Raw genomic sequence first — 27,298 nt, forward strand, 5'->3', positions numbered from 1 at the left:
GGTCCATGAGGTCAGTTCCTGGATTCAATGGCTGTGGCAGGAATGACACTGATCTGGGCTCCAGTGTCAATGAGGAACTGCCGGCCGCTGACTGAGTCCCACAGGTAGAGAAGGTTGTGTCCTTGGCCAGCCGCCACAGCCATTAACAGCGGTCAGCCTGGTCATTGCCCTGAAACGAGCAGGGCTGATAACACTTCCGAGCCTTGGCTCCCTAGCGCTGATGGTAGAAGCAGAGGCCTGAAGTGAATGCTGTGGCCTTGGTTATGCTCTTGTGGGCCCCTGAAGGGGCCGGGTGCTCTACCGCAGTGCTAGGGGCGGGCATGGCATGGTGGTGCCCGTGCCTTGTGACCTGCTGGACCACTGATCCTTCCGAGAATCATGAGAGCCATAACTCTTGGGCCTTCTGGGCAACCTTCCTTGGGTCAGTGAAGCTCTCCTGAACCAGCAGCAGGTGGATGTCCCCGGGCATATGGTTGAGGAAGATGCGCTTGAAAAGTGGGCAGTTGGTGTGCTCACCCATGAGCGTGAGCATCTCGTCCATCAGTTCCATCGAGGACCTGTCCTCCAGGGCGTCGAGGTGCAGCACCTGAGCAGCATGCTGGTGCCTGGATAGTCTGAGGGACCCAGTAAGCACACGCTTGATGGTCTCGTACTTGTCCTCGGTGGGTGGGTGCTGAACGAGGTGCAGCATGCGTCTAGTGGTGGCCTGGTCTAGGGCAGCGACCACATGGTAGAATTTGGTCGTGTCGGACTAAATCTGGCGGAGGTGAAAGTGGGCCTCCGCGTGGCCGAACCAGGTATCCGGCTCCTGAACCCAGAATTCAGGCAGTTTCATAGCTATACCGCTGATCCCAGGCTCGCTCATGATGGGTTCAAAGACATTTGAACCAGTCGGGGTCACCAATTGTAGCGGCGGCTACTCTGCTCCTGCAATAACACACACACAACCAGACGGGTTGAGCTCAGTGAGCAGACTAGTTTATTGCATGCTGCTGAGCTGCACTTATACTCCCAGCCCGGACCTGGCTGAGAATCGCGCAGGAGGGCGTTGACGTCACCTGGGTGTCACGTAGTCCCCAAGTGCGGGTTTCTGAGCCCCGAGCTGGAAGGGAAACCCCGACAGTGCCATTTTGACCAGCTGCCCTGCTGCGTGGCTTACAAGCGGGGCCGGTTCGCCTGCCTTGTGGTGAGCTGCCACACCTCCTTCTTTCAGAAAGGGGAGGAGAGAGAAAGCACGAAGCCACAGGCCAGTCAATTAGAGCGCCCATTTTCAACAGGAGCCATATGGTATAAATCATTTTATACTTTAAATTTAAACATACAGCACGGGAACAGGCCCTTCCGGCTCAAACACTTCAATGAACCTACGACCCCTATACAGGTGGGAGGAAACCAGAGTCCCCGGGGTAAACCCACACAAATGTATCAACTTCTCCGAAACGGCCTCGGATGCGAACTGGGCTCATTGGCCCTGTAATAGTGTTGCGCCAACTGCTATGATAACTCCTGCCACCCAAACTAATACAGCCATGCATCGACTTGCATCCGGGTTAAGTTCTGGAACTGGGGACGCAAATCGATTTGGGCATAAGTGATCATTATAGGTGAAATCTGCTGTACAACGTAAGATACCGTGACACACATACCTGCACATATTTACCTAAACTTCTATATAATACCTACACATGTCTAGTTAATAAAATGTAAATACTGCACAGTACCTATAACAATATACGTACACAAGTAATAAGAGTATTAAGACTTTATGTGTGCTGCACTTATCATGTCTGAAGTGTTGTGCGATATGATGGCAGCTGCAGTGTTGAGGGACTGTACAGTACAGGGTACAATATTATCTTCAACAAAATCAATAAAAACAAAAGAGTCTCATGAACACCCACCAACGCCAGTCCGAGCGTAAATTTTAAATTTTTTAAATTAACCTCTTATGGTGACCTCAAACATATCTGCGGTCAGAAGTTACTCGATCGGGCATAGCTGCATATCAATGGTTCTCAACCTTTTTCTTTCCACTCACACCCCACTTTAAGTAATCCCTAGGCCAACTGTGCTCTGTGATTAGTAAGGGATTACTTAAGGTGGGATGTGAGTGGGAAGGGAAGGTTGAGAACCACTGCTCTAGACCCAATTGTTACTGAAATATTTTGCTTGAGAAAAATTGTCACTGGCCCATTTCCTTCGGAGTTATGAATCTGTGCACATAACGAGTCCATGAGGGATGATTAAAACAGAGGTTTTCAAACTGTTCCTTCCCACTCACATCCCGCCTTAAGCAATCCCTTACTAATCACAGGGCATCTATAGCATAGGAGTTGCTTAAGGTGGGATGTGAGTGGGAAGGAAAGGCTGAGGACCACTGCTCTAGACCCAATTATTACTGAAATATTTTGCTTGAGAAAAATTGTCACTGGCCCATTTCCTTCGGAGTTATGAATCTGTGCACATAACGAGTCCATGAGGGATGATTAAAACAGAGGTTTTCAAACTGTTCCTTCCCACTCACATCCCGCCTTAAGCAATTCCTTACTAATCACAGAGCATCTATAGCATAGGAGTTGCTTAAGGTGGGATGTGAGTGGGAAGGAAAGGCTGAGAACCACTGCTCTAGACCCAATTATTACTGAAATATTTTGCTTGAGAAAAATTGTCACTGGCCCATTTCCCTCGGAGTTAGGAAACTGTGCACATAACGAGTCCATGAGGGACGATTAAAACAGTGCTTTTCAAACTTTTTCTTTCCACCCACGGACCACCTTAAGTTATCCCTTACTAATCACAGAGCACCGATGGCCTAGGGATTACTTAAAGTGGTATCTGAGTAGAAAGAAAAAGGTTTCAGAACCACTGCTGCATATAGATAAATATTTGGGATGATTTACTCGGTTGCAGGATGCCATTCATCCATCTCACAGCCTGTGTATTTCCCAGCCAGGCAGTGCTCATTTTGATACTCCTGTACCTCCTTCTTGATGGTAGTGGGTTGAAGATCCTGTGCGCTTGATGGAAAGGGTCTTCTACAATACCTTGAGCCTTATTTTGTGCTTCCATTAAACATTGGGGGTCAGGTGGGGTGGCACGGTTGGTGTAGCAGTTAGAGCAATACCTTTACAGCCCCAATGATCGGGTCCGGATTAGAATCCCGTGCTGTCTGTCAGGAGTTTGTGGGTTCTTCCTGTGTCTGCCTGGGTTTTCTCTGGGGGGTCCTGTTTCTTTTTAGCAGTTGAAACGTACCGGGGGTTGTAGGTTAATTGGGTTTAAATTGGGTGGCACGGACTTGTGGGCCAAAATGGCCTGCTACCATATTGTATGTTTAAAATTTAAGAAAATAATTTAAGATGAAGCAGAGTGTTTTCTCTCAGTTCCTTGGTTTGCTGACTCTCTAGTGCAGAGGGAGCCATGTGTCTCAGGTGGAACTGTTCATGGCCACCAGATGGCAATGGCACACACTGCTGGCTTTCACAATGAATGCTTCTAGTAATTGAGCCCAACTGCCTGTCCCTCTTTCGGGGTTACATCCGGGCCCATGTGTCATTATTGCGGCAGCAAGCATTATCCGAGGGGATAGCAGCCAAGTTTTGGGAACAGCGTCCCCCCAGGGGATCATAAATAGTACCAGTACAATTTCAACTTAAAAATGTATATCATGTGTAGTTTATAACAGCCAGTCTCAATCTGTTTTCAGCTACCTTAGGACTCAGCTCAAAGTTTATGGGCCCTTTTCCCTGGGAATCAGTCAAATGTTAGTTTCTTCTATATTTCCGTACATAAAAGATAGTTATGCTACGTGAGGTGAAAAGAAAACAAGGCTTTTGCTGTAAAACCCGTTATCCAGAATTCAAGCAACTGACAGTCTCAAACAACCAGCAAAAAAAATTAAGGAAAATAAATAAAAGAGAATAATAGGTCAAATATACACAAGTTTAAAATTGCAAATGTTCTCTGAAGTAACACATAAACCTTTGGTGAAGATGGGAGTGAGTATTCAGCCAGCGGAGAGCCTTGATTGGGCTTTGCTCGTAGCAGTTATGTGAAACAGCAATGGGGTCCCTCATGAAGAAGAGCTGGTTGATGCTGCTCGCTGTTGGGGCGACTCTCTTAAAGTGTCTCCTTATCCCTGCTTAGTAAGAGTCACACTTGCAAGGGTTTATCCCTGGCGTTTGGTCTGTTCTACCTTTAATAGGAAGTGCCTGCAATGCAATTTTCTGTTTCACACTTGCCTGGTCTCAACGCCGACGCCTGCAGATGCCGGGGATTGTACTAGGGGCCGAGGCCGGCAATCCCTGGTGTGAGATGACGCCAACTGATGCCGGTGTTGAGCAGGTTTTGCTTTCACACTTGCCACTTTAAAGGCCAATTGGCACTTGATGCCTGGGATCACTGGCAAGTGTGAAAGGGGCTAATGTGTTGCCTCTTTGTAGAGTACAGGAACAGGCCCTAGGCCCAGATCCATACTGGAATTTCTGTCCATCTACACTAATTGTGAGGGGTATATTAGAGTAAATGCAAGCAGGCTTTTCTCACTGAGGTTATGAGAGGTTAAAAACTAGAGGACATGGGTCCAGGGTGAAAGGAGAAAAGGGACCTTCTTCGCAGAGAGTGTGGAATGTCAGCTGAAGTGAAATATTTTGAAATTAAAAAAAATTTGGACATGGTTGGGAGGGATATGGTTCCAGTGCAGGTCAGTGGGACTAGGAAGAACAGTTCAGTATGGAATAATTATTAAAAATTTAGACATACAGCACGGTAACAGGCCATTTCGGCCCACGAGTCCATGCCGCTGAATTTACACCCAATTAACCTATAGCCCTGATATTGTTTGAATTGTGGGAGAAAACTGGAGTCCCCAGGGAAAACCCACACAGACACAGGGAGAATGCACAAACTCTTTACAGACAGTGCAAGATTCAAACCTGGATCCCAATCGCTGGCGCTGTAAAGGTTTTGCGCTAACTGCTACGCCAAATGTGCCACCCCTAGAAGGGCCTGTTTCTGTCCTATAATGTTTAATGGTTCATTAGGATGGCATCTTTCTTTGCTTTTCCTATTGAGTGTCTGTTTAAATACTTCTTAAATATAGCAATCATATCTGACTCCACCATCTCTTCTGGTAGTGAGTTCCAGATGTCTTTATAAAAAGCTTATCACTCACCTCCCCTTTAAATCTTCTTCCTCTCATATTAAACAAATGTTCTTGTCTTTGACATATCTCCCACAGGAAAAAAAAGGTTTTACCTATGCACCTGATCATCTTCCACAAGGACACCCCTCGGACTTCAATGCCATCTCTCCCCATCACTAATCCAGTCTACACCCTAGTCAACAACAGTTTTGTTGACTTCAACTCAAAATCGAATTTTACTTCTCATTGATAGCCAAACACCCAATTTTGATTGATACTCCAGCGACACATACATAACAGTTAAATGATATTATGTCTTATGTTTATAAAAAATTAGATATGCCATTAAAGATTCAAATACTAATTTATTTCCAAAAGACATGGGGCTGTAATGTGCTATTTCCAGGTTGTCAAGACTTGATACCCACATATTAGTTTTTTTTCTAACCTTGTATAGTGGTCGGGGTTTTGAATTAATGGTTTTGTTTTTCTTTATCTTGTAATTTGTTTTTCAATAAACAATTGTCTTGTAAATTTTTTTTATTATTGCAAACTTCAATAAAAATATCTTAAAACAGTGGTGTGACATTTGCAATTTTCCGGTCCTATCGAACCATTCCGATTCCAGTGGTTCCTGAAAGATCACTACTGATGTGTTCACAATCTTTTCAGCTTCCTTGTCCAAAACTCTGGGCCATAGTCCATCCAGTCCAGGTGAATTGTCCACTTCAGCTTCCCAAGCACCTTCTCCTTAGCAACACTTCTGCCCTGGCTCTCTCAAATTTCCATCACGTCACTGAAGAGAAGATCCGCCATTTCTCAGTTTTCTATTACCAATTCTCCCCACAAGGATTCTTTGGCTTGGCTTCGCGGACGAAGATTTACGGAGGGGGTAAAAAGTCCACGTCAGCTGCAGGCTCGTTTGTGGCTGACCAGTCCGATGCGGGACAGGCAGACACGATTGCAGCGGTTGCAGGGGAAAATTGGTGGGTTGGGGTTGGGTGTTGGGTTTTTCCTCCTTTGCCTTTTGTCAGTGAGGTGGGCTCTGCGGTCTTCTTCAAAGGAGGTTGCTGCCCGCCAAACTGTGAGGCGCCAAGATGCACGGTTTGAGGCGTTATCAGCCCACTGGCGGTGGTCAATGTGGCAGGCACCAAGAGATTTCTTTAGGCAGTCCTTGTACCTTTTCTTTGGTGCACCTCTGTCACGGTGGCCAGTGGAGAGCTCGCCATATAACAGGATCTTGGGAAGGCGATGGTCCTCCATTCTGGAGACGTGACCCATCCAGCGCAGCTGGATCTTCAGCAGCGTGGACTCGATGCTGTCGACCTCTGCCATCTCGAGTACCTCGACGTTAGGGGTGTGAGCGCTCCAATGGATGTTGAGGATGGAGCGGAGACAACGCTGGTGGAAGCGTTCTAGGAGCCGTAGGTGGTGCCGGTAGAGGACCTCTAATCCTACATCCCTTCTCACTGAGAATTTGATTTCATCTTTACAAACCGAGCCATCCTTACCCCCTCTGCCCACCTGCTTGTCATTCCAATAGGATGTGATCTTTAATGAAGGGCTCAAGCCCGAAACTTTGGTTATGCATCTTTATCTTTGATATATTAACAACATTGTGTGATCTGCTGATTGTCTCCAGCAATGTGCTTTTGCAGACATTCATGTTTTACTTGTTATCCTTGGATGCTTAGCTCCTTCAGCCACATGTCCATTATGTCCAAAACATCATACCTGCCCATTTCCAACTGTGCTTTAAACTTGTCTACCTTATTCTGTACATTGCATGCATTTAAATACAATTCAAATAAATTTAAATCAGTCCCATGTTCACATCCCTCCACATATTTGTGTCCCTGTTGATGGATGCTAAATTCTTATTCCCTTCTAGACATTTTTTTATTTTGGAGACTTCAATAACCTGTTCTGAACTCTCCTTCTCTTTAACTTTATCCATACATTATCAATCTGTTGAACTCAACCCCCCTGCTATATAGCTTAAAGCCCAATATGCAGCCAAAGTTATGTGATGCACCTGGATCCTGGTCCCAGCATGGTTCAGGTGGAGCCTGTCCCATAGGAACACCTCCTTCCTTCTCCAAAACTGATGCTAACGACCCATCAATTCAATCCCACTTCTCCCACACCAGTCCTTGAGCCACACATTTAACTGCCTAATCGTTATAACCCTGTGCCAACTTGCACATGGCTCAGGTAGCAATCCAGGGATTAGTCCCCAGATGCTCACATCCACTCAGCAGAATCTCTTTCCAAGTTCCACCTCTGACATTGATGGACCACAACTGGATCTTCGCCACTCCCTTCCACTCCAAGTTCCTCTGCTTGTCAGATTAGATGATCCTGTCCCAGGCACCGTGCATGCAACACAGCCTCGGGACTCTCGATAGTCACTGCAGAGTTGTGGTAAGTCCACAGACCCTGAAGCACTGGAATGGCGCACAAGGATGCTGTAGGAACTCAGCAGGTTGCACAGTATCCATGGAAATGAATAGCAGTTGATGGTTCAGGCCTGATCCCTTCATTGGGGATGTCAAAGATCAGGCGAATGACTGAATAAGGTGGAGGGTGGGGATAGGGAAGGACAGCTAAGGCAACGTGAGGGCGAGGGGAAGAGGCCTGAAAAAGGTGCTCTGGGATAGATGCTGGAGCTGCTGCATCCGGATCTGGAGAAGGAATCTTAAGAAAGAAATTAGAAAGGCCAAAAAAAGGCATGAAGAGGCTTTGGCTGACAGAGTAAAAATAAATCCAAAGGGTTTCTATAAGTACATTAAAAGTAAAAGATTAGTGAGGGATAAAATTGGACCCCTTGTAGATAGTGAGGGTAGGCTGAGTGAGAAGTCAGAGGAAATGGGGGAAATTTTGAATGATTTCTTTGCCTCGGTATTCACTAGGGAAAAAAATATTGAACCAGTTGAAGTAAAGAAGAATCGTGGGGAGGTCCTGAAGCATATAAGGATAACCGAGGAGGTAGTGATGGCTGTGTTAAAAAAGATAAAGGTGGATAAATCTCCAGGACCTGACAAAATATTCCCAAGGACACTCAGGGAGGCTAGTGGACAGATAGTGGGGTCATTAACAGAGACATTTAGGATGTCACTCGCCACGGGGGTAGTGCCAAAGGATTGGAGGGTGGCGCATGTGGTTCCGCTGTTTAAGAAAGGGTCTAAATGTAAACCTGGGAATTATAGGTCCGTGAGTCTGACGTCTGTGGTGGGCAAGTTGATGGAAAGTGTTCTGAGGGATGGTATTTACAATTATTTGGAGGTACAGGGATTGATAGGGAGTAATCAGCATGGTTTTTTCAGGGGTAGATCATGCTTGACAAACCTGATTAAGTTTTTCGAGGGGGTTACAAAAAAGGTTGATGAAGGGAAAGCTGTGGATGTCGTCTATTTAGACTTTAGTAAAGCTTTTGACAAAGTTCCCCACAGGAGGTTAGGAAAAAAGGTGGAGGCATTAGGTATAAATGAGGAGGTAGTGAAATGGATTCAGCAATGGTTGGATGGGAAGCGTCAGAGAGTAGTGGTAGAAAATTGTTTGTCCAATTGGAGGCCAGTGACTAGTGGAGTTCCTCAGGGATCGGTCCTGGGTCCACTATTGTTTGTTATATATATTAACGATCTGGAAGTAGGGGTGAAGAATGGATAAGCAAGTTTGCGGATGATACAAAGAATGGTGGTGTTGTGGACAGTGAGGAAGATTACCGTAGATTAAAAGGTGATTTAGAAAGGCTGGAGGTGTGGGCTGAGAAATGGCTGATGGAATTTAATACAGATAAGTGTGAGGTGTTACATTTTGGAAAGGCAAATCTAAATAGGTCATATGCATTAAATGGTCGGCTATTGAGATGTGCAGAGCAACAAAGGGATTTAGGAGTTGTGGTAAATAGTACCCTCAAGGCTGATACTCAGGTAAATGGTGTGGTGAAGAAGGCATTTGGAATGTTGGCCTTCATAAATCGGAGTATTGAATTCAAGAGTAGGAAGGATATGATGAAATTGTACAAGGCATTGGTGAGGCCAAATTTGGAGTTCTGTGTACAGTTTTGGTCACCAAATTATAGGAAAGATATAAACAAAATAGAGAGAGTGCAGAGAAGGTTCACGAGAATATTGACAGGATTTCAAGGTTTGAGTTACAGGGAAAGGTTGTGCAGACTGGGGCTTTTTTTCTCTGGAGCGTAGAAGATTGAGAGAGGACTTGATAGAGGTGTTTAAGATTTTAAAAGGGACAGACAGAGTAAACGTGGATAGGCTTTTTCAATTATGAGTGGGGGAGATTCAAACTAATGGGCATGGTTTAAGATTGAAGGGGGAAAATTATAAGGGGAACATGAGGGGAAATTTCTTTACGCAAAGGGTGGTGGGGATGTGGAATGAGCTTCCGGCAGACGTGGTCGAGGCGGGATCATTGGTTACATTTAAGGAAAGACTATATAGTTACATGGATAGGAGAGGACTGGAGGGGTATGGACCGGGCGCTGGTCGGTGGGACTAGGAGGGTGGGGATTTGTTACGGCATGGACTAGTAGGGCTGAACTGGCCTGTTCTGTGCTGTAAGTGGTTATATGATTATATGGCAGTGGGAAGCCACAGCACTCCTCCTTTGCAAGGTTCTACTGCCCAGTTCAGCAACCAACAACTCTGTACAGGCTTTAACTGGCCTGTGAGAGGTGTTTTATTTTAAAATCCCATGGGGTCTGGCCCCAAAATGGTTACACCTGTTTGGCAGCAGCTTTGAAGGGTTGAAGATGCTGGGGGAGCAGCGGATTGGCACAGGGCACCAGAAACAGGGAAACCATTTTCCATTGAGGTGAAGCAGAGATGTCCCGTGGAACGGTGACTGTGTCAGCGGGCCAGTGAGAGGGGCTCTGCAGCTGAAGAACACACAGGCAGAGAGAGCTGTGATTGGAGGGAAACCCATGACTTCAAAGGACTCACATCAGTCTGTGGACAGCTGAAGAGGAACCAGCTATTGGAAGAGGGATGTGAGAGAGTCCCAAGGGTGGGAGGGGCTCCCAAGGGTCCTCAGGCACTGAAGGTTTCCTGATCGTGTCGGGAGTTTGGATCTGGAGCTCAGGTTGCTGACGGATCGAACAGGAATCTGTGCGGCTGCAGAGGTTGTGGGAGAGCTGGAGGTGAATCCATGGACACGGTCTCTCTGTAGGAATTGTCTTTTGGTTCCGTTTCCCTGACTGCAAAGAGCACTAGGCAATTTTTGTTGATTGTGAATCTTTGTCTCCCTTAAGACAGACCTAAAGGCGATTTGGAGTAATTTTACTTCTGTTTTATTATATGCCACATGTAAAGGAGAGGACCACCACCTTATATTGTCTCAGCCGTCTCCAGATAGACAGCATCAATATAGACCTCCAATTTCTGGTCACCCCCTCTCACCTTTTTCTTCCCCCACTTTACCTTGGCCCTCTAACTCTTTACCTTCCCTTTCTCCTGCCCATCACCCACACTTTCCATTCTCCAGCTCCCCACCCCATTTCAGAAGCAGTGCCCAGGTAACTCTCTCCCTCCAGGATAGGAGACTACAGGTGCTCCCTGTAGAGTTCATTGAAAGAATCAAAGACTTGTTGATCCAAACCAAGGCTTTTATTAGCAAAAGACAGGTGCTCTTCACAGGTGGCCGACCAGTCCGGAATGATCCGACCTGGCTAGGGACACAACCCTTTAAAACCCAGCAGTAGGCGTGGCTAAGCTCTCAGCCAACCGCTGTAAGCACAGTCTAGATACTGTAACTATATACACTATATACATTGGTGATAGATCTGTACTATCACACTCCCCTACTTACGATTTTTCAAAGTTACGATGGTTCGAATCCGTACTTTCAATTTTGAATTCCAATCTGTTCACACACTTACAATATGTCGTTCACTACTTCTCACGCGATGCTGGGCGATGGCAGCGCACAAGAGTATTGCACAGTATCCTCTCTTGCGATGCTGACTCAACCATGCTTGCAGTCTCTGTAGCGATCATGTGAACAAGTCAAATTGATGACCCTGTCACTTTAGCATTCCCACCCTCCAGCAATTAATTTTAGTTCAATGCTTCAAATATTCTTCATGCCCATTGTGTTTTTTTAATATTTTATTTAAAAATTTCAACTGTGTAATTATACAATATATATAAAAAATAAACAAACTTAAGATACAGTGATTGCACAGTGTTTAAAACCCCTATCCCCCACCCACTCTATGAAATATATAATATAATAAATATATAATTAACTGAAGATACAGAAAAGAAAAACTAAGATCGAAAAATAGTGTCGTTCTGGATTGTACAGAGGCTCACTTGCACGCTGGACTCTCACAGACTTTATATGTAGGCAACTTTTAGGGAAGAAGATTAATGCAGGACTTTAGAGGCTGGAAGTACATTTTTACATATTTATCCCTAACCTTTGCATATACGGGCTCCAGACCTGCACAAAAAGTGACTATTTATTTCTTAAGTTATAACTAATTTTCTCTAAGGGAATACAACTTTGTATCTCCGAATGCCATCTTTCCATACCTAAATACACATCCCATTTTCAAGTCACTGCAATACACTTCCTTGCCACTGCTAAAGCAATTTTAACAATTTTTTTGATTTAGTAAATTTAGTTTAGGTCTTGTTCCTTCAATGTTCTCCATCAAAAATAGATCTGGATTTTGTGGAAAAGCGATACCAGTAATTTGTCCCCTCCCCACCCCGCCCCCCCCCCCCCCCAAATTCCCAGATCCATAGAACCATAGAACATTACAGCACAGAAAAACAGGCCACTTCTGGTTTGTGCTGACCAATAAAACTAGTCAGTCCCACTGACCTCCTCTCATTCCATAACCCTCCAGTCCTCTCCTATCCAATTTATTTTTAAAACTCAAGATTGAATCTGCATTAACTACATCAGATGGCAGCTCATTCCACATTTCTACCACTCAGTGAAAAACTTCCCCTAATGTTCCCCTCACACTTCTCCCCTTTTAGCCTAAAGCCATGGCCTCTCGTATTAATCGCTCCCATTCTAAGTGGAAACATCCTACTTATATCTACTTTGCCTATAACCCCTCATAATCTTATAAACCTCTATCAAGTCTTTACTCATTCTTCTTCATTCCAATCTGTTTAATCGTTCCTGGTAACTCAACTCCTGAAAACTCAGCAACATCTTCGTAAATCTTCTCTGCACTCTTTCAATCTTATTGATATCTTTCCTGCTGCTGGGCGACCAGACTGTACACAATATTCTTAGTGTGGCCTCACCAATAACTTAATTTCAACATAACATCCCAACTTCTATACTAATACTTGGATTTATAAAAGCTAAGATGCCAAAAGCTTTCTTTACAACCTTGTCCACATGTAACACCACCTTCGGGGAACACTGTATATGTAGTCCCAGATCTCTTTGCTCCTCCACACTCCTTACTGGCTCTTCCAAAGTGCAACACCTCACTTCCTAAAAAATTCTAACCTTAGAACATGACCAAGTAGAGTAAAAAGGTACGTATTTCATAACTACATCTAAAACATTGATCTGATAGATCTGATTTCATTTTATGCAATTTTTGAGGTGTTAAATATAGTTGATGTAAATAATTATATTGAACTAAACTATACCTTGAGGTGGTGCCTCAGGAATGGCAGTGGGTGGAGTTCTGGAGCAGCAGATAGAAAGAAGTTGGTGTCCACTAGCTTTCTTCAGCAAACATCTGCGGCCCGCTGAGCTAAAGTACAGTGCTTTTGACAGAGAGCTACTGGCGCTGTACTTAGCCATCTATCTCTTCCGGTACTTCCTAGAGCAGGGGTGTCAAACTCAAATTCACAGAGGGCCAAAATTAAAAACTTGGACTTAGTCGTGGGCCAAACTAAATATTGATTGAAAATTTTCAACAACATCTGCATGTTTTCTCTTCTTTCAACATATCTAATGTTAAACTTTTTCTTATTAAAATAAATGTTTAATAATAGTTTGGATTCAACTCTTTCCAGAAGAAGCATTAACAAATGAGAAATAAAATATTCAATAAATAATATTTCTCTATAGCCTTTAAGCTCCATTTAAATGTTTTTTTTTTCACAAGCCAACAAGTCAAAAAAATAACAACTTGCTTCAATGACAAACAGGTTTGTCTTTTAAAATGATGAACATATAGTCTGCCTCCCACCTGTCTTGAAAGGTCCTGTTTTCTGTCTTTCGTTTGGCCATTTTTCGTAAGGGGTTTATTACATGTGAGTTCGGCGACAGGTCGCAGGTGCTAATGAAAGTAAAGAGAGGAGGTGGGGGCGATTAGCGGGCTGACGGGCCGGCGCCAATGCATTTGCAAAGCATTCTGGGATTTGTAGTATTAGCTGTACATGCGCTATACTGGCGCGGTGGCCAGCTCTAATACATATTTGATATGATCTCGCGGGCCAAATATAATTATATCACGGGCTAAATTTGGCCCGCGGGCCTGAGTTTGATATGTGTGTCCTAGAGGGAATGGCTTTCACAACTTTCACGGACCACAAGCCACTGACGTTCACCCTGGTCAAGACCTCTGATCCCTGGTCAGCCCGTCAGCAGAGATACTTGTCTTATGTCTTGGTGTTCACCACCGACATGAAACATATCTCGGGCAAAGACAACATGGTCAAGACAGAGCATCCACTCTCTGGCTAAGACTGGACTTTGTGGCATTGCTGGAGGCACAGCAACAGGACGATGAGATACCTCAGTACAGGACCATTGTCACAGGGCTGCAGCTTCAGGACATCCCAATCGGCAGAGGTAACACCACCCTCCTGTGCGACATGGCCACCAGGCAGGTTCAACCTATCATCCCAATGGCATGGAGGCGGCAAGTCTTTGACTCCTTCTACGGGCTGGCACATCCATTAATCAGGACCACAGTCTGGTTGGTGGCCAGCAAATATGCAAGGGATGGGTTGCGGAAACAAGTCAGTGGGTGAGCCAAGATGTGCACGCAATGCCAAACAGCCAAGGTAGGGCGGCACACCAAGGTGCCCCTGCAGCCTTTTAAGCCAACGGAACGATGGTTTGCCTACATTCACATGGACATAGTGGGAGTCATACCAGTCTCAAAGGGTTTCCGCTATCTGTTCACGATGGTCAACCATTTCATCCGGTGGCCAGAAATAATCCCCCTGGCCGACACATCCACCAGGTCCTGTGCCAAGGCACTCATCTCATCCTGGGTTGTAAGGTTCGGGCTACCAGGCCACACAACCTCTGAAAGAGGCACACAATTTACCTCCAGCCAATGGACTGATGTTGCCAACCCGTGGGGCATTCAGCTACACCACACGACAGCATACCATCTGCAGTCTAATGGGCTGGTTGAGCGCTTCCACAAGCACCTCAAGGCTGCCCTTATGACCAGACTTAAGGGCCCCAACTGCGTGGATGAACTGCCATGGGCACTGCTGGGGACTCATACAGCCTCGAAGGAAGACCTGCACACCCTCTGCTGAGCTCATCTACGGAACTCCACTCATGGTTCTTGGGAATTTCATCCCACTGGCCAGAGGTCAACAGGAGGATACAACCACCTTCCTGGACAGGCTGTTGGAAAATGTTGGAAACCTGGCTCCGATCCCACCCTCCAGATACAGGCAAGCCAAGTTCAACATCCCTAAAGAACTCCAAGACTGTGAGTATGTGTTCGTGCACAGAGGACCACACCGTCCACCACTCCAGAAGCACTATGAAGGCCCCTTCCAAGTCATCCAGAACAACGGGGCCACCTTCAAACTGGACCTCGGTGGCAAACTAGAGGTCTTCACTGCAGACAGGCTCAAGCCGGCACGCATGGACCTGACACAACCCGTGGAGATGCCAGTCTGACACAGAGTCAGACTGCCAAAGACATTGGGGGACAGCATCCAAGGACACTATGAACTGTAGCGTGGGTTCTGGAAGGGGGTCTCATGTGGCGGCCCACCACCGCGGAGATCTAGCTGGCACATCGCATGGTAGTAAACAGCAGCATAACACACAGTAACACATCCTTTAACACAGCGAACCGGCATGAAGACCAACAGCCCTAAAATGGTGCTGGCCAAGCTGCCCTGCTAACAGGCTGGGGAAGAAGGGCATTCGCGTGCAAGAATTTTCTGTGTGTCTTTGTAGCAGTCGGCTACAATCTAGTATTTATAATGTTGGTCATACAGTCATGGCAGAGTTCTGCCCACTTTTTCTCAGCTGTGGCAATTTTCAAATCAACCTCCCATCTGTCTTGATTTATGAACTCCCTTTTTAATAGTGAATTATTGCAGTAAAAGGTGCATTACAGAAATAAATTTCTTAATATAACCATAAGAGTCTCCAATTCACTACAAACCAGTAAAAGCATAGTTGCATCTAACATTTCCCGCAAATATCCTCTCAACTGTAAATAACCAAAAGGTGTGTTTCATGAAATTCCATATTATTTTTTAATTGTTGAAATGACATCAACTGGTCTTGTTCAAAACAATCCTCTACAGTTTTAATTCCCTTATGAAACCAAATATTCATACATTGATTGTCTTTAGTAAAATATATATTTGAAACAGGCGTTTTTGGCAAAATACTACCTTTTGATCCAATTTCATTATTCAACTTGTTCCAAATATTGTTTAAGCAAGGGTGCTTCCTTCACACCAGTTATTAATTTTTAGTTCCATTTATACATCAATTCTTCTGCTAAATTCTCTCCAATTTTATCCAATTCTATTTTAACCCCTGCAGGCTTTCTGGATCCCTCAAATAGAAAAGTAAGAAATCTCAGTTGAGCTACCTGATAGTAATTCTTAAAATTAGGGTGTTGCAAACCTCCCAGTTCATATTTCCAAATTAATTTTTCTATAGATACCCTTGACATCTTTCCTTTCCAAATAAATTTTCTAATGTTTATTTAATTCTTGAAAGAATTTTTGTGGTAACAATATTGGTAAGGTTTGATAAAAGTATTGTATCTGTGGGAAAATATTCATCTTATTACAATTGACTCAGTGTACTAATGGTATTGGAAAGGTAATCAATTTTTTAAATCCTCTTTGACTTTTTAAAGCATTGGTAAATAATTCAATTTGTATAAACTATTTAAACTATTATCTATCTATATTCCCAAATATTAAATTGCCTCTTTTGGCCATTAAAATTGAGTATACCTTTGAAAAAGAATGTAATCACCTTGAGTAAGAGGCCTAACTTCACTTTTATCCAAATTTATCTTATAACCAGAAATTTTACAATATTCTTCCAAATTTGGAAGCAATTTACGTAACAAGGTTTCCAGTTCAAATAAATCAAAACATCATCTGCAAATAAGCTTATTTTATACTCTTCTGGACTAACTTAAAACATTTTATTTCCACTTCACTCCAAATTACCTCAGCTAATGGCTCTATGGCTAAGATAAATAAAGCTGGAGAAAAGGGATAGCCTTGTCTACTAGATCTCACCAAAAGGGAAGGATTAAACATTTGTTCATTAGTTACCACTTTTTCTTTCGGTTTATTATATATGCCATAATTCAATTTATAAAAATTTGGTCAAACCAAAATTCATCCAGAACTTCAAACAAAAAAATCCCATTCTAATATATCAAAAACTTTTTCAGCATTGAAAACCACTGCTACACTCAAATCTTTCTTTTTTTTTGAGCTGCATGTATAATACTAATTAATCTAGCTCCATTGTCTGCCAAAAGTCTTTGCTTGTTGAATCCTGTCTGATCTATATTTATTAATTTGGGCAGTAATTTAGTAACTCTATTTGCTAAAATTTTTGGCTAATATTTTATAATCTGCATTCAATGATGAAATTGGTCTATAAGAAGGTTTTAAATGGACCCTTTTTTGATATCGCTATAATTATTGCTATTGAAAATGAATCTGGTAAGGTATGAGTTCTTGAAGCTTGATCCAGCATTTCCATAAAAATAGGGATCAATTCCTTTTTAAATTCTTTATAAAACTCAGGTGGAAAGCCATCTTCCACCAGTGATTTGTTACTTTGCAATGAACGTATTGCTTTTTTTTTTACCTCTAATTGTGAGAATCGGGCACTTAATTCTGTCTGCTCTTCCAAACTAAAGATAGATAAATTTATATTTGATAAATATCTTCTCATTTATCTTCATCTTTTAAAAATTCTGAACTGTACAGTTTTGCATAGAAATTCCTAAAAGTTTCATTTATTTCTTGAAGCTTAGAGGTCACAGTATGAAAATCATTTTAAATTGCTTACTCATTCTTAAGGCCTGTTCAGATTTCAATTGCTGTGCAAATACTTTAAATGCATATTCCTATAATTCATAATATCTCTGTTTAGTTCTTGTACTCATTTTTTCAGTTCTAAATATTTGTGATGTATTATACTGGAGCTTTTTATTAATTAATTTCCCATGCTTATCTGCTTAGGTATGCTTCTGAAGAACTTTTATATAGTATTAATATTTCATGCTCCAACTGTTCTACTTCTTTCATGTAGTCCTTCTTAATCTTAGTTGTAAAATATATAATTTGACCTCTCAAATATGCTTTTTAGCTCAGCTCAAATTAGAAATTTATTCTCAATCAAATTTAAGTCCTCATCACAAAAGATTGTATTTGCTTTCTAACAAACACAAAAATCTTTCCTTTTTGATAATGTTGAATTTAGTCTCCATCTATATACCGATTTTTCTTTATCCAACATTGTGATTATCATTAACATCATCCAACAATATTCTCATTTTATATTCCACATCCGATATCCCGCCGTGTAATTGAGCAGATATTAAGAACAAATCTATTCTAGAATATGAATCATGTCTGTTCGAATAAAAAGAGTAGTCTCTTTCTCTAGGATTAATTCTTCTCCCATCTATCAAATTCAAATCCTTAATCAAAACCAAATTCGCTTTTGCTGCTTCTGTTCTTCATGTTCCCCTTGTAGTTCTATCTAAAATTGGATCTAAACAAAAATTAAAATCTTCTCCTATCAAAATGTTATCATTGTGCTTCTGCTAAATTTTAAAAGGTCTCTTGAATAAATCTCTCATTGTCGATATTTGGTGCACAGAGATTAAGAAATGTCCATAATTCTGAAAATATTTGGCAATGAGCTATTACATATCTTCCTGCTGGGTATACTACTACATCCTGTATTTTAATTGGTATGTTCTTTTGAACCAAAATAGCTACTCCTCTACTACATGTCCAACCCAGTCTCTTTTTAACTTAAAATGTTCTTTCTCTGTTAAATAAAAAATATATCAACACCTAATTTTTTTAAGTATGTCAAGACCCTTTTCCTCTTCATGGTTCCGTTTAAACCATTAACATTATAATTTACAATTTTAAGCATATTACTCATCCTCTTGTTTCAATATTCCTTCCGCCTCTGCCTGTAAATCTTCCCCCCTTAATGCCTTTGTGGAAAAAGCCAACTCCCTCTCCTCTGGCAATCCAGATAACGTAAAAGAGAAAAAAAGACGTAACTTCAAAGAAAATATTTAAAAATTTATATAACAAAAAGTAGAAAAGATCCCTCCTAATAGGTATTGATAAAAATTACCCTCTATTTTAGCAATTATCAACATAAAATATAAAAATTACCAACACCATTACCCTCTATTTTGCAGGGCATGACCAGAGTCACAGCTACCCACGATACACTGGAGGTCAGAACCTCCTACTCTCCGCAACCCTCCTGGTACTGTTACATTAAACCTTCAAATCTTTCATCAAACTATAATGAAAAAGAAAGAAAAAAAGCATATCACATTAATAATAGTGATGTAAAAATAGAAAAGAAGAAAATCAGTATAAAACATTTTAAGTCATTTCTCACTGTGTGATAGAACACAGAGATCAGTTCATCAAAAAACAATCAGGACAATTAATGGTCTTCATATTCTTCTCTTGAAATAATTAGGAGACTCTGAGTGAACTCTTCTGCTTCCTTCACATTCATAAAATATTGGTTTCCTATACCCGATATAAAAATTTTCAACGTTGCTGGATGTCACAGGACAAATCTGTATCCCTTCTCCCATAAGAGGGAGAGCAACGTTGAAAGAAGTGCCTTCAAGAGGAACACTCACCTGGGGAGCAACGGGGATGCTAGCTCCCTGCTTCTCAGATCCGGTAAGCCTTGTTTCTTCTTTTGTTCTCCCTTCGTGTCGGGCTCCCATAGCGGCAGCAGCCACGTTAACTTCTATACGAGGCATGTTGTAAAGCACTATACAGGTGCTTAAATGTGTTTTAAACAGGTTTTAATTGATGAAAGCATTTCTTAACTAAATGATTTTGGATGATTTTCCAGAAGTTAGGATCTACGTCCTAACCCCAGCGCATCATGTGATGCTCCCCCTCACCCCTCCCAGTGTGTTTTCAGCTGTGTACATTAATGGTTTTTTAAGTGTAGTATAATCAAAATTATACAGTGTAATTACGATTTTTTTTTACTTACAACGGGTTTGCCTGAACGTAACCCAATCCTAAGTTGTACTGTACTGTGGCGGACCTGTGTGGGATCGGACAAAGGCCCTGCACCACCATCCACTGTCCATCGGAGGCCACCAGCAACTGGCTCATGCGAACAAAGGATGGGTACAGAGATTTGTGATGATGCCGATGGCAAACAGGAGTCCCTAAGGCCCTCCAGCACTGACAGGTCGCCGATCAGACTGTGTAAAAATAAACACACACAAACCAAAGTGGCGGCATGTTGCCAGGACTCGTGGAAGCATATACGACAATGGGATTTTAAAAGGCTTCTACAGACACATGACAAAACAGGGAACAGAGAGGAAAATATCATGTGCAAGCAGAAGAGAATATGGACATGTTTAGCACAAACATTGTGGGCTGAATGGTCTGTGCTGTGCTGCACTATTCTGTGTTTGATGGCAAGAAGAATAACCACTCTGCTCAGGCACCCAGTGTCTCCACTCTGCTCTCTTATTGCAGTCAGTTCCCCACCTAGAGCTGAAGGAAATAATGATCTTAACACAGTTAAAAGTTTTAATGGTACTCAAACTTTATGCACAATTACTCCTCAACCACCTTCTCAAATGAAGGAGCGATGTAGGAGCGGAAAAATTAATGAGGTGGAAAAGATCAAACGTCCCGCACGAGAGGATTCCACCCAACCAAACACTGATGTTATTTATCAAAGGCACTGACCTGTTTCCCTTCTGGGATTCTGCCTCGCGGAGGGGGTTTGTGCACATGAACAGCAACAACTATGCTTCACGTCAGTGCAAGTTTCCTGGTTTGGGGAGGGGGGAAACTAGGAGGAAGAAATGAAAAATAAAACAAGGAAATAAATAAGCAAATAATGTGGATCTTGGGCTCCCCATCGAGATGGATGAAGGTGAAGAGTTCTCTCGGTCCATCTCAGACACCCTCTCATCCCTATCGAGTGGTTGTGGTGAAAGATTCTTCGGCCAATGGCAGGGCCCAGACACTCCAGGACCCCGACTGCGGGCGTTGTGCCTGGTATTTTGGGACTGTGGTTGGCCCGGACTTCTGGCATGAGGAGTGATTGTATTTGTTGAGGGGGAGGGGGGGTGGAACATGGAGTCTTTACATTTGGCTGTAACAGGAGCTCCAAAGGCTGGTCAACGTTCGCTGCCAATTGGAGGGAGGTGAGTGGCCAGGAAGAACTCAGCACCAACAGGAGGAGTAAGTCGGGAGGGCGCAGCATCAGTTCAGTCACCCGCCGGGTGCAGAGAAGGCATTGCTGGAACATGGAGCGTTGCTGCAGCTCCGCGCAGACTCAAGTCTCATTGGTGAGTGGAGATGCTCCAGGACCGTGTCATTGCAGGAGGAAGTTTCAGGTCCCCAGGCCAGTCGCGCTGACCCCCAGCCTATCTCACACCCTCTGCTGCATCTGCCCGATGACAGGCAAATCCGCCGCGCACCTCATCTTCCTCGCTTCTCCCTCATGCTGTACTGCAGGACCATCGGTGTGGGCTGAGGAGAGAGTAGAAGAGAGGAGAGGGTTAGAACTGGGTAGGTGGGAACAAGACGCTGGACAGAACCATTACTCATCCAGTTCTGACACCACACACACACACACACACACACACACACACACACACAACCCCCTCATGCGCACCTATCTCACACGCACCCTCATCTAACTCAGCAAGACTTGCTTCAGTGGTTTGCACTCGCGCCTCCGCAGACTTGTAGATGACACTACTTCAGTGTGTGCCTCCCAAGGCCTCCGGGCCTTGCTCTGTCAGTGATATTGGTTGAGAAATGAAGGACCTCACTAGCGTTATTGCTTGTGCTAACCTATTGGCTGCGGATTGGATGAGCTTCAAAAGTAGATTGTGGGATGTGAAGGGTTTGGAATGTCTTTACAGTGGAGGGTACGTGAAGGATGCAGCTTCTGTAGGGGAATTTGTTCAGATGGAGCAAGCAGCTGCTGTCAGGGTGTTTGTTCTCCACCAGCCCCTCTCCACATCCTTCCATTGAGTTCTCCCTCACCCTCCTGTGAAGCTTGCGTACTTTCTCCCATCACCTCCTGTAACAGTCAAGCTGCCCTCTCCTACCCCTGTATTGCATGTAAGCTCCCCCCTTCCCCCCTAATAGCTGGTGAACGCCCTCATGTAGCCTGTGATTCACCCTTCCCCCTCATGTAATTGGCAAACTCTCCCCTCCCGTGTAGCCTGCAAGCCCTCCCCATCCTCCTCCTTCTTCCATCCTCTCTTCAGCCAACAAGCCTAGTAGTGTTCCTTGCCTCAGTGTGATCAAGTGGTCATGCATTCCACATCACTCCCTGAGTAGGGTCCCAAATCAGAATTAGATTTAGAATGAAAACAGAATTGTAAAAAATGGTAGTGCTGGTGTGGACCTGCAGAGAGCAGAGACAGAGCACTCCTCCGCAGGGTTCTACCGCCCAGACCAACCACCAATGGGTCTGTACAGGCTTAAAACTGCCTGTTAGAGGAGTCGACGGTAGTTCATTTTAAAATCCTGCAACCACAAGGTCTGGGCCAAGATTGTGGTGCCGCGTTTGGCAGCGGCCTTGAGGGTTACAGACTCTGGGGGAGTAGAGGACTGGCTCAGGGCACCAGAAATGGGAAGATCAGACCCTGTTTGAGAAGGAGAAGCAGAGGAGACAACCCTAAGGAACAGTGACCATGGTGGTGGACCAGTGAGGGACTTTCAGGCTGAAGAAGAGAGGTGGAAGACTGTTGTTGATTCAAGGAACCCGCACATGCTTCAGGCTGCTGGCAACTGCAGTCAAAGGACGCACACCAGGCTTCTGGAGACTGGCTCGAGACTGACTGATGACCAGATATCAGATCTGGGATGCGAGAGGGTGCTGGAGGCTTCCTGGTCCTGCCAGACGTTTGGATCTGGAGCTTTGGTTGCAGATGATTTGGATTGAAGGCGGTGTGGCTGTGAGAATGCTGGAGGCGAATTCACGGGGGAAGTCTTTTTTCTTTCTTTTTTTCTGACTGTTTTGGGGGGAGGGCATTGGGCAATTTCTGCTGACAGCAAATCTTACAGCATACTAAAGCCAATTTCGTATAATATTACACGACAATAAAGGAATCTTAAATCTTGAATGCAGGGAGAAAATCAGAATTCTTTCACAAAAAATGCACTTGCCAGCAAAGAGCATCCAAAATCCCTTCAACATTAAAGCCTCACTGCATTTGTCAGGTTAATGTGGGGGTGGTGGGGGTAAACACCTTATAAAACTATGAGGCAGGGATCGACAAGGTATATAGTCAGAGCCTTTTTCCCTAGGTAGGAAACTCTAAAACCAAAAGGCTTAGAATTAAGGAGAGAGTTGAGTTGAAAGATTTAAAAGGTCATCTTCATATGGGACAAGCTGCCAGAGGAATTGGTGGAGGTGGGGACAATTACCAAGAGGTTTAGGCAGGTGCGTGGATTACAGGAGTATGGGCCACGTGCAGGCAATTGGATCCAACTTGGTCAGCTTGGACAAGTTGGGTCAAAGGGTCCATTTTTGTGATGCAGAACACCATGACTCCTCCTTGGAGACAGCCGAGCTCTCCAAAATTACAAAAGGGTTCAATAATCAAATAGGTTCAATGTTTCCACCATGTAAGAGATACAAAGGTATAGACACAAAACAGTCATTAAGTAGTCCAAATGGCGATTCAGGAGACATTTCTTTACCTAGAAAGTGGGAGACCAAGGAATTCAAATCCACAGGAATGGTGGCATGGAATAGCATTTTAAGTTAAAATTGGCAAATGAACATGAGAAAGGAATAGAAAAATAAATTCATGGCTGTCTTAATAGAGGTCTACAAGATTAAGAGGTGGACAGTTTGCACGTTTTTCCCAGGGCAACAATGGCAAATACCGAGGGACATCTGTTTAAGGTGAGTGGAGGAAAGTTTAGGGGAGACATCAGAGGCAAGTTTTTTTTTAAACTCAGAGAATGATGGGTGCCTGGAATGCATTGCTGGGGATGGTGGTGGAGGCTGGTACAATAGGGTCATTCAAAAGACTGAGATGGGTGCATGGCTACAAGTAGAGGGTTATAGGTTTGAGGTAGGGAAAAATTAGATTGTTGTGGAGTAGGTTTACATAGGTTGGCACAGCATCCTGGGCTGAAGGGCCTGTATTGTGCTGCAATGTTCCTTGAGACCAAGAAGGACTTGAGACAGCGCGAACATTATGGATCCGCCTGATCTTGAACAGATAAAATTCTCGAGGGTTTTGCATTCATTGAAATTATGTTACCTTGATAACTCTACCATCGTCACCACCAAGATGAATCAAAAATCCCCCCCATAACCCTAAAGCTTGAATCTTAAAAGTTGGTCTATCCCTCCTGGAGCCCCAATTCCTGCCTCCTGCACATCGCATAGCGTTCATCCCAACTACAGCTGACCGTGCCACTATCGACAATGTCCCAAGATGCAAACCTTTTTCCTTCAGCCACTACAGGGCTCCATGTGGGCCTTGGGTGTTGAGACCACCCCTAACCAACTCGCATCGGATCCAGGAGCTCGAGTTCACTCCTGGAAAGGATGGGAGGCTGATGGCCGTACAGCTGCAGAGGTTACAGGAGCATAGGAGGTATCACTTCTTCTTACTGGTTTGGCACAAATATTTAAAAAGTCCTTACCCACGGGTGTGATGCCGGAGGATTGGGGGGTAGCTCATATTGTTCCATTGTTTAAAATAGGCTCCAAAAGAAACCCTGGAATTTATAGGCTGGTGAGCCTGACTTCAGCAATAGTTAAACTATTGGAAGGTGTTCTGAGAGATTAGATAGCCAAGAACTGATCAGGGATAGTCAACATGGCTCGGTGCATGGTAGGTTCTGTTTAACCAATCTGATGAGATTTTTAAGGAGTTACCAGGAAAGATGATGAAGGAAAGACTGCAGATTTTGTCTTCATGGACTTTATCAAGACCTTTGACAAGGTCCCAAATGGGAGCTTAGTCAGGAAGGTTCAAATGCTAGGTATTCATGGTGATGTAGTGAACTGGATTTGATATTCATTACCCGAGAGAAGCCAGAGAGTAGTGGTGGATAATTGCTTTTCAGACTGGAGGCTGTGACTAGGGGTGTGCCTCGGGGATCCATGCTGGGGCCATTGTTGTTTGTCATCTACATCATTGATCTGGATTATAACGTGGTAAACTGGATAAGCAAGTTTGCAGACACACTAAAATTGGAGGTGTTGTGGGCAATGAAGAAGGTTTTGAAAGTTTGCAGAGGGATCTGGACCAGTTGAAAAATGGCAGATGGAATTTAATGTAGACAAGTGTGAGGTGTTGCATTTTGGATGGAAAAGCCAAGAAAGGACATACACGGTAAATGGTAAGGCACTGAGGTGTAAGGTAGAACAGAGGGATCTGGGAATACACATACTGTACATAGTTCCCTGAAAGTGGCATCACAGGTAGATATGGTTGTAAAGAGGGCTTTTGGCATATTAGCCTTAATAAATCAAAGTATTGAGTATCGGATTGAGATGTTATTGTCAAGTTGTACAAGACATAGGTAAGGCCAAATTTGGAGTATTGTGTGCAGTTTCAGTCACCTAACTACAGGAAAGGTGTCAATAAGATAGAAAGAGTGCAGAGATTTACTAGTATGTTTCCTAGACTTCAGGATCTGAGTTACAGGGTAAAGTTATACATGTTAGGACTTTATTCCCTGCAAAGTAGAAGAATGAGGGGAGATTTGAAAGAGGTATTTAAAATTATGAGGGAGATAGACAGTCGGCTTTTTTCCCCTGTGGGTAGGTGAGATATAAACCTGAGGACATGGGTTAAGGGTGAAGGGGAAAAGTTTAGGAGAAACAATAAGGGGAATTTCTTCGCGCAGATATGGGTAGGAGTGTGGAATGAGCTGCCAGCTGAGGTGGTGAATGCGGGCTCAATGTTAACATTTATGAAGAATTTGAACAGGCATATGGATGGGAGGGGTGTAGAGAGCTATGGACTGCATGCAGATCAATGGAACTAGGCAGATTAATAGTTCGGCAAAGAACAGAAGGGCTGAAGGGCCTGCTTCTGAGCTGTAATATTCTATAGCTCTGTGCTGGGGGTGGAGTCTCTCTGTGCCTTTAGGGCGAACAAAAGTTAACAGACTTTGTGTATACATGAACATGACAATAAAGGAATCCAAAATCTTTCTCTACGTGGTGCTGGAAAACCTCTGAACTGGCTCTCCTCACATGCCTCAGTCAAACATTGACTTGTTTGTGAAGCCCCTTGGGACATTTTCATCTGCAGAGTGCGGCAGCAGTATGGTGAGATAAGGATACAAAAAACACCCAGAAGCAGATGCTATGTCAGGAATAGAGTGATTCTAGCTCCCATTTATCATACAAATTAATAGCACAAGAGCCACTTGTGACAACCAAAATGCTACTGAGTTTAATTTCATCTTTTGAACCCACAGTTCATTGTCCTTTTGGATGCAGTTCATCAAGCACTAATCTAAAGAGTGCCTGTTGCACCACCACCACCACCACCCCCCCCCCTCCCCCACCCACCCTCTCTGGCAGTGCATTGGGAGAAGCTGCAGAGAGTTGCAGTATTTCTAGGCAGAGTCCTTTTGCAACATGATTCTGGTAACTGAAGCCACACTTCCCAAGAGGGCAGAAAATAGAAGTCGGAGTAAGTTCCATTTTGACAGCAACTGCACTTGCTCTCTGGAATCCATGCCCCAATACTATACAGAACAGCAGCGAACAACTTCTAAAGCTATTCATCAATGTCTGCATCTAGACTCTGCAGATTATAGTGTTCCAAAAACACAGCTCGCTGTTAGAGAGCGTGACGGTGCAGGCTTCGATCATGTGTCCCATCCCCTGGAACAAACACTCTACAATTCAGCTCCTCCAAACCCTAGTCACACTACAATCTCACCAACCTGTTGCATTCTAATTTAACAATATAAAACAGTACCGCGCGCATGTCTGGGCCCAATGCAAAGTCCAAATCAAACTAGAAATCTGCTGCTTATACCTGATACAATCCCTCCATATTCATGTTTCTGTCTAGTCAAATTCTCTGCCATTTCTGCATTACCCAATATTAATTCTCCCTTCTCATCTTCCAAGGGACCAACAACCACCTTAACCACCCTTTTCTGCTTTACACCATTACAAAATCCTTTTGCTATCGGTTTTATATTTTGCACGAGTTTACTTTCTTGTTTGCTCAGTGGTTTTTTTGTTACTTTTAAAACCTTTCCCAGTTTTCCACTTTCTCATTACTCTTGGCAACTTTGTACACGAGCTTTAAATTTGATGCTTTAGTTATCCATTGCTGGCTATCCCCACCCTTTCTGTCCTTATTTTTAACTGGAGCACCAGGAAAAGTCTCTGAAAGTCTTCCACTGTTCTGCAACTATCCCATCATAACTCCTCCCTTATCCCATTGTGGTCTCCTTTGTTTTGATATAATACTGGTTTTATATTAAACTATTGCACTCTCCATTTGTCTGAGAAATTCAATTATACTGTGATCACTCTTACTGAGAGGATTCCAGTACAAGATTATTAATTTTACCTGCCTCATTACACAGGATTAAATGCTATTTGAGAAAGCTATCACAGATTCTCTCTGAAGTCCTCCTGATGACTGCCTCAATTCCAATAATCCCTGTGCAAGTTAAAGTCACCATCACAACTACT

The 27,298-nt window shown here is 43.6% G+C and overlaps 1 protein-coding gene across 1 annotated transcript in view; it reads right to left on the reverse strand.

Moving 5' to 3' along the window:
* Window positions 1–20,149: 20,149 nt before the first annotated feature.
* Window positions 20,150–27,298, reverse strand: part of pcgf1 (polycomb group ring finger 1) — a 59,139-nt gene continuing 51,990 nt past the window's right edge. Inside the window, exon 9 of the mRNA XM_069923485.1 lies at window positions 20,150–21,117. Coding sequence (XP_069779586.1) covers window positions 21,067–21,117 — 51 coding nt within the window. The 3' untranslated portion in view covers window positions 20,150–21,066. The remainder of the gene's footprint in view (window positions 21,118–27,298) is intronic.

Source organism: Narcine bancroftii, chromosome 3, assembly GCF_036971445.1.
Source record: "Narcine bancroftii isolate sNarBan1 chromosome 3, sNarBan1.hap1, whole genome shotgun sequence".
In the NCBI taxonomy this organism is placed as follows: Eukaryota; Metazoa; Chordata; class Chondrichthyes; order Torpediniformes; family Narcinidae; genus Narcine; species Narcine bancroftii.